Below are 8,993 nucleotides of genomic sequence, written 5' to 3'. Positions count from 1 at the left end.
CATGATAGTAGTTTGGTGGATTTGGAATTAGTTAAATGACTAATCCCAAAGAATAGTTACTGAGTCATCAACTTTACATGGAGGTTTTTAGGTCTCTAATGGAAAGGATCTGTCCTTTGCCCTATGCTGTTTTAACAGTTTCATTTATTTTGGCAAGGCAATTGGGGTTAAGTGACTTGGCCAGGGTCACACAGGTAGGAAGTGTCAAGTGTCTGGTCTGAGACTGGATTTGAACTCAGGTCCTCCTGACTCCAGGGCGAGTGCTCTATCCATTGTGCCACCTAGCTGCCCCCTTTTTTTTTTTTAAAACAATTTAAATCAACCTTCTAATGAAGGTATAACACAAAGCATATCTGTCAAATTTTCAGATGTCAGGCTGGTACAGTTAGGTAACATGTTTGATTACAGAATCAGGATTCAACTTGTTTGCTAAGGTATACCTATAGGAAGAATGTGACAGTGTAATTTCACAAATTTTATCTCTGAGTTCCAAAAAAATCACCTTTCCAGGTTTATGATGAGGAAGCCATGGCTGCACAAGAGTTCTTGTGAAAAAGACTTAGGGAGTTTCAGTGAACTACAAATTCAGTATAAATCAACAGCAACATAGAAGCCAACAAAACAAACCAGCTCACAGGCTGCGCTGAGGGACAATTCATAGAACAGAGGAGTTGATGACTCTATCCTTAGAGCCACATTTTAGGAAGGGCAGTGACCAGTTGGAAAGCAGAGAAGAGCAATGAAGATAGTGATAGAAATGGGGGCCATGCCATGTAGGCAGAAGTTGAACTATGGATGTTTAGCTTAGGAGAAAGAACAATAGTTATCAAGTATTTTTGAAAGGCTCTCATGTTTCAAACTGACTAGATTTACCGTGTCAACTCCAAAGCGAAGAACCAGGAACAGACCTTTCCAGGTAATCTAGTCCAACCTCCTTATTTTGCACATAAGGAAACTGGGACCAAGAGTGTCCAAGTGATTTGGCTCAGGTCCCAAAGTTAGTGGGCAGCAGAAACAAAATTTATATTTAGGTTTCATAGGTCCAAGTTCAGTGCTTCTTCCAGTTTTCACACAGGAGAGGGAACTTCAACTTGATGTAATGAAATATATCCCAACAATTAGAGCTATCCAAATATGGGATGGGCTGCCTTGGGAATAAGTTTGGGTTTCTACTCATTAAAGGTCTTCAAGCAGTGCTTACTGCAGGATGTTTTAGAGGCAATTTTCCTTCAGGTATGGGTCGAACCAAACTATTTCACTTTACTGAAACTTCTGTTCAAATTCCCATTTTCTGTGTGCATAAAATTACAAACCCATACCAAGAACACTAGACAGTACATAAGAATCCCTGTGGGCTCCATATTGATTTAGAAAACCAGAAATTAAGTTTTATTGTACTTTTATTTATTTTGTTAAACATTTCCCAATTACATTTTAACCTGGTTCAACGTACTCCTGAGAGTTGTCCGCAGCGTCTGACACATCTGCTCCAATACATACCTGGTGAGTGATCATCCTACTTTAGGTTAAAGACCTCCACTGACGCCCATGCCATTTCTCTGTAACAAACTGTGGGATGTTTTGCCTCTTTATAATTTCTACCCATTGCTTCAAGTTTTGATCCCTGGGGCCAAACAGAACCAATTTAACCCATCTTCTATGTAACAGCCTTTCAAATACTTGAAGGTAGCTCTTGTTTCCCTAAAGCCTTCTCCAGGTTCCTTCATCCTTCCTCATATGGCACAAACTGGAGACCCTTCACCTTCCTATCTGCCATCCTCTGCACATCTTCCAGCTTATCAATATTATTCCTAAAATGTGGCACCCAGAACATGTCCTATCTCTTTCTAAATGCTAAAAGCACCTAAGAGAGGGAACATGTAATAGTTATCTCTGTGTCTTCCCATATATCGCATATTATACACATAGTATATACTTAATAAACATGTTGAATAACAGCTGGTATTTGTGCAGTACTTTATGTACATGAGATCCCTAGATCCTCACACAAACCTGCAAGGTTGGCAGGGCAAGTATTATTATTCCTATTTTAAAGATGAGGAAACTGAGGTTTGGAAAGACAAAGTGACTTGCCCAAAGTCATCCAGTCAGCAAGTAGCAAAGCTAGGATTCAAAATTCAGATCTTCCGATATCACGAGTATGTGCTCTTTGAACAAACTACCTCACAATAATCTACAATTACAAGACTATGTTTGTTCCTAGGGCAGCTAGGTGGCACAGTGGATACAGAGCTAGCTTTGGAGTCAGTAAGACTCATTTTCCTGAATTCAAATCTGTCCCAGACACTTCCAACCTGCGTGACCTCGGGCAAGTCACTTAACCCTGTTTGCTTCAGTTTCCTTATCTGTAAAATGAGCTGGAGAAGGAAATGGCAAACCATTCAAGTATCTTTTCCAAGAACATCCCAAATGGGGTCACAAAAAATCAGACACAACTGAAAACTGAAAAAAAATGTTTCCGTGAGATTAGCTTTGATAGCTGCTATCATTTGCATCTATGAAATGTAAATAAAATCTGATTTCTGCAATAGCAGATGTTTATTTATTTTTTTTTATCAAAGGTCCTCCTTGACATTCCACTCTTCACATTTTTATTGATGGTAGTTCTGTGAATGGAAATAGTTTACATTTGTGACAAATAAAAAGTGAAAGGCACATATAAAAAGTATACAGGAATAAAAGGTACATTGTCTAATTATCACATGATATTAAAAATACAGAATATCAGGAAGTGAAATATGAAGGAAGGATTCCCCTATGGACACTCATAAAAGGTATGGGCTTGCAGTTTCTTATAACAGAAAATATTAGATTAAAATAAGAAACTAGGATAAAATAATTTAACCAGAAGTTTGAAAGAATTTATATTAGTCATACTTTTTGATAATACTTTGTCTACAGTTTTCATGATAAATGGAAGTAGTAATAGAACAGATACTCTCTACTTTTCATTATGAAAAACCTTTTAAACATAGCTAAGTTTGATACTATAAAACTGACCTTAGCAAATAAATTTAAAATGCAGCATTCTTAACACAGATGACAAAACTAAAAACTTTACTTTTTACGTGTCAATATTTGCCAAATGTATTTCATCAGTGTTTTTTTGCAAACATTGTGTTAATGCAGAATTTTTTTTTTAAATCTTCATTTCAACCCAAATGCAAAAGTCATATTTTGAAATGGCTGCTTTTCTAGGTGTGAGAGAAAAGTATCTATTATAAAAATCAAATCATCTGAGGGAAAATTAGCCTCTACTATTTCAACAGGGGAGTGAAAAAAAAAACACAAGACAATAATCATTACATTATTTAAGAGATGTATTAAATTTTAAAATAAAAATTATTTTACATTTACATCTGGACTTAAGGTGTCCAATGACATTTGTTTTCACTTAATCCCCACTGTTTCTCCATATATGTAATAGGAAAAATCATCTACAGAAAACATTTTGAGGTTTTTGGATCCTAGCTAAAATCAGCAAACTTCACATTAGCACTTTTTGAAAGTAATAATCTCAGATTGAGATTTTAAAAAAAGAAAACAGCTCTTGATGATTTTAAAATGAAATTCATAATTTACTGACAATAAACAACTACGCACTTAACATAAACGATGGCCTCTGATGAAGTTAATGAGTAGGTCATGCTAAGTTAACACTAAATTTTAATTTTTTTGATTTGTTTAAAAAAAATACTAAAATAAATAGGACAAAAAAACCCTTACTTTCCTAACAAATTTTAATATTCCTCAAAGACTTGGGTTTCAGTGTGTGTAAAATGTATGAGATTGAACTACAGGGGGGAAAAAACCTATATGACTGACTGCAACAATAGAGATTTTAAATATTTACAAGACTGTTAAGGAAAAATCTTGATGCCAACAAACTACTGTTGACAAATCCTGTCTCTAAAAAATATCCTTTTGAAATTACAGAATGTTAAACATTCAAACCAAAAATAATTTATGGTAAAAATAATCCAAATTTTACCTTTAATGATTGTAATATATGTATGAGTGAATCAGAGGGAAAATTATTTTGGCCTTTTTACATGTTATGTTTTACCAGAAATTTTCCAACAAGTATATGAAGCAACACATAATTCTGGAGAATATCAATTATTAATGTCTTGGAAAATTGTCTAGACCTTCTGTGCTAAACAAATGCATATGTTATTAAACTTTTGTATAAAGGAATTTAAATTCTTGTTAACACTAAATTAAATAAAACATTAAAGAATTTGGGTAAAAATAACTGAATTTCACTTGTCAAACTTTCTACTTCTAAAGACAATTTCTATACAAATTTAACGTGACAGATTTTATCAAGTATTTAGAATAAAATGCAAAATTTTATTAGACAAAAGGACTGAGCAGAGCTTTAGCTTGAACATTCCTTAATGCAGTACAAGAAATCTGCATACACATAGAGATGTACTACAAAGTGCGAAATGCTATAATACTACACCCCACGTAAAGCTTCTTCCATCCATATTGTTTTTAAAAAAAATTTAAATGAAAATAATAACTCACTACGGGGTGGCCGAGAATGACTGCAAATAAATGAAACTACCAGAAATTGTTGCATTTGATTTGGTGGCTTGTGTTTGGCTGTACTTTTGCATTAAAAAACTGGACATTTTAGTTTATGTATTTTAATACTATATGGATTTTTTCTGCAATTTACAAAGATCATTCTCCTATAACCATTTGTGATTCACCAGAGTTAATTCTGCCTTTCTTTAAAAAGGGCAGACTCGATCATTTCATGCAATATAGTGACTACCATTTAAAATATTCAGCCCATTTGCCCATCAGTTCTCCCTGTAAAGTTTATAATTTGTAGCTTTGGTTATAAGGAAAACTAATTTTAAAGCGAGATTTCTTAACAAGGTTCTAATGTAACACAGTTTGTATTTCTTTTGAAAAAACCAGCTCAGCTAGCTTCTTCCTAGATAAAATTTAGTTGGTTAACGGGAATCAATGCATTCACTCACATATAAAGCTTTTGAGATTTGGGGAGATGATTGCCTGAAAAGTAGGAGAAATATATTCCCTAATTCCCACCCAGTCATTTGCTAGCTCACAGGGCTAGATTTTTCCAAATAATTTTCTTCAACATATTTTGCCTAAGGAAATAAGCCACATCTACAATTAGCAAAAACATCACAAAAACATACTAACTTCAGTAAAGTTGCAGTGCTGTATTGTTTATGATGTTATTCTATAAGATTTGTGATGTTGTGTGACTTTTGGCCACTGCTGCCAACAAATGCAAATGAGTAAAGGATACAACAAAAAAAAGTCTTGATTTGGTGTTTTTGGTTTTTTGGTAAGTGTAGACATGCCCTTAACAAGCACAAAAACCTGACTTTCAATGTTGATCTCTAGGGTTATTAAAGTTATCAAAATTAAAAATAAACTCCTTACCTACAGCAAGATACTGTACAATATTACAAACACAGACACATGAAAAAAAAATCAGGCAGTAGAAAACGTACAACAGCTTTGGTGTTATACAAAATAACTTTCAAAAAGGTTGACAGTGAAGCACACAGTTTATGTTTTCTTACCACAGACACTTCACTGATGATTTGTATCTGTTTCTTTTCATGTTCTTGGTAAGGCCTCTCTACCCAAGAAAGTCAGAATTCATCAATTTAATAAGAACTATTAGGAACATCATAAAATGAGCTCCAAATTCACTGAAAAGTCTTGCCTCTTTGTGCCATTGCCTTGTGGCACTTTTCTTGTCAACAGAACAGCAGGTCCAAAATAAAGTGACAACTAGATTTAATAAATTAATATACATTTTGTTTAAAGATGTACAATGCACATTCTGTTTAATCCAAGGTTTTAGGGTGTCAGGATACTTTCTATTTACACATATACAGATCTCAGACAGCAATGAAAACTGAAGAAGATGCAGATAGAGGAGCAGAGCTTCAACTGCTATCTAAATGCTAAGAATATGAATTTTTAAAAAGTTAAAGTAAAAACATTGCTGTGAGGATCACTGGGAAAAATATTATCCAGAGATAGAAGAGTCCACAAAAAAGGACACATAAAGGCAAAAGGAAGGTCAAGGTATTTAAGACAACTACTTTATTCTTGTGAAGACTGTGGAGATGGTGTTGATGTGCCTTGTTTACCCGACTTTCGTTCATAGTTCACTAGTCGTTGTCCCACAAGATATCTAAATTTTAAAAGAGCAGAGTTAGTATTAGGAAAAATTAATGCATTACAGTTGAACAAATAAAATTAAATGGCATATCTAGGCTTAAACCACTTTATATATAGGATCATAATATTTTGCTATTTGGAAAATACAGAACAGCGGACAGACACAAATAAGCATCAATTCTAATTGGTCTGAATTTCAGCAATAACCACCAGGAATTTAGGAGATAAATGGGCTAGAAGTGCATATAGAGAACAGGAACAGAAAAAAGGGAAAGGAAAAAAGAGAAGATGGAAAGTAAGGGAAGAAGGGATAAGAGGATGAGAAGACCTAAGTGATAAACATAAGATCTTAATTGCCGTAACAAGTCAGATTTACATATCACTTTAAGGCTCATGTAGTGGCTTCCTCAAAGCACTGTGTGAGAAAGGCAATAATTAATCATATATTACATATTATAAAATAATAATTAATAAACCTATTTTATATATGAGGAAACTGAGACTCTGAGATCTTAACTGATTTAACCAAGTTCACCTCTCACATACTTGCCAGTTGTGTGACCACTGGTAAATCATTTAATACCTTACAGGTTTAATTTCCTTATTTGTGAAATGAGTATAATTCAGCAATCATTTATTAAACACTTATCATGTGCATGCACTGTGCTAGGCACTAGGAATACCAAAGACAAAAATGAAAACTCCTGTCCTCAAAAAGTTTACGTTCTACTGTGTATGCATAAACAGAAAAATAAATGCAAAGTAATTTAAAAGTGGAGTATACTTGTACTAAACGTTGTTGTGAGAAGCGTATATTGCAAACCCTAAAGAGTTATACAGTGCTGTTTATTTTTATTTCCCATGTCAATTGTTCCAACCTTTCTTCCCCCACTTCTTTCATTAACAACTATATACCCACAGGCTACACTTCTACCATCTGTACTTCTATTTATTAGTTCTTTCTCTGGAGGAGATCCTTCATAGATTCTTTATAGTTGATTTGATCCTGTAAACTAGCCTCAACCTAATAGATAATCTTTTTTCCCTAAGCTTTAGAAATATCACATTCTTCTGGATTTTCCTTCATTTCTAGAAACTCATTCCCAGGTTCATCTACTTAAGGGCCAATGCATTAAATATTCTTAGTCCTCTTCTCTTCCCTTCCTAGCTAACCTGGGCAATCTCATTTAGTACGGCTTCAAGTGTCAGATCTATGAAAATGAATCCTAAATCTTTCCCTAGTCTTTACCTCTCTTAAAGATCCAAGTTCTTATCTCCAGCCACCTACAGGATAACTGTTCCTCAATATCCCAGATACTTCAAACCAGACATGTCCAAACAGGAGTTCACTATTCTTCCCCAAACCCACTTTCCCTTCTGATTTCACTATTTCTTTCTATAAACACCATTCACCATTTCTCATGTCTGTAACCATGTTATATTTTGACCTTTCTACTTCACATCTCACATCTAGTTATTAAGAATGGTCAATTCTACCTCTGTATTAACTCTAGAATCTTTTCCCTCCTTTCTAGCTCCATGGAATGACCCCAGTATAGGCTCTCTTTACCACCTGCTCAGACTACTTCAATAGTCTTCTTATACAGCTTGTCATGTCCACTTCAATCATTTTAAATTCATCCTTGACCCAACTACCAGATAATTTCTTGTGCAAATTTTCAGTAGTGGCCCTTTAGCTACCCAGTAAAGTCCAAACTCCTGTCAGCATTTGAAGGCTCTTCAGTCTAGCCAAACTGAACTACTCAGTGCCTTGAACAAACATTTAATTTTTGCAGCCCTTCCTCAAGTTGTTGGTTCCTCTGCCTAGAACTACCTTCCCCATTTTGCCTGTTTAATTTTTCTAACCATCCTCTAAAGTATAATTAAAATGCAACCTCCTCCAGGGAGCTATCCATAGTCCTCTCATAAGCAATGTACCTTAACCTTCAAACTTCTCAGAGTATTTTATTACGTGAATTTCTACCACTGTTAGCATGACTATTTGTGCTGGTATCTTATCGCTTCTATGAGACTGTTAGTTCCTTGAGGATATACACAAAGTCTTCTCTGCAAAAATAGCTGAGTAATGAATGCTAGCTATATTGTATTTTTCCTACCAACACAACATAATCATTAGTTTTTAATTGTTCCTTTTTACCACTTGAAAGTTTTTTCAACAATACAATCTGACATGCAAACCCAGACCATGATTTTGATAAGGTTATTTTTCGTGTCTTCAAGATATGGGTGGAAGTACTCAAGGCTGTCACCTAAGGCAGGCAGTACATTAATTTGTAGTAATCCAGAATTGACTTCAATCACTAAAAATGACCACTCCTCACATCAATGGGTAAAGGAAGAGTTTACTGTGGATTGTTGGAGTGATCTTGATTTTGAACATTTGCCAGAAAGAAAATTCACTTGGCTTTGTACCCTTTGATTATTGGGTACGCATGTGATTTCATTACTAGAGACATTCTTTTAAAAGTTAAGGAAAATTTAGCTGGTAGAAAGCATAAGCATAAAGTCATGATTTATCACACTGAGATGTTTCCAGTTTCTCATTCTTTCCACAACAAATCTTTCAAAATTTCTTTCCCATGTTCTTATAATAGGAGAAAGTTTCCAACCACTATTTTGAATATTTAGAATAACAGTCCTGCTATTTGGTTTAGGGTAAGGGGGTTTATTCAGTCCTTCTGCATTATATTTGCTTTTCCATGGTTTTTATGACCTATATTAAGAACCATTTGAGATATTGGGAAACAACATAATTAGCATGAAAAGTG

At 34.5% G+C, this 8,993-nt stretch overlaps 1 protein-coding gene across 1 annotated transcript in view; it reads right to left on the bottom strand.

The window, feature by feature from the left end:
- Window positions 1-3,323: 3,323 nt before the first annotated feature.
- The window catches only part of MARCHF6 (membrane associated ring-CH-type finger 6), a 90,318-nt gene continuing 84,648 nt past the window's right edge, over window positions 3,324-8,993 (bottom strand). Inside the window, 1 exon segment of the mRNA XM_078153311.1 lies at window positions 3,324-6,217. Coding sequence (XP_078009437.1) covers window positions 6,127-6,217 — 91 coding nt within the window. The 3' untranslated portion in view covers window positions 3,324-6,126.

Source organism: Phascolarctos cinereus, unplaced genomic scaffold, assembly GCF_003287225.1.
Source record: "Phascolarctos cinereus isolate Bilbo 61053 unplaced genomic scaffold, phaCin_HiC Scaffold_4;HRSCAF=312, whole genome shotgun sequence".
NCBI classification, from domain to species: domain Eukaryota; kingdom Metazoa; phylum Chordata; class Mammalia; order Diprotodontia; family Phascolarctidae; genus Phascolarctos; species Phascolarctos cinereus.
This window is presented reverse-complemented; position numbering and strand designations above follow the sequence as displayed.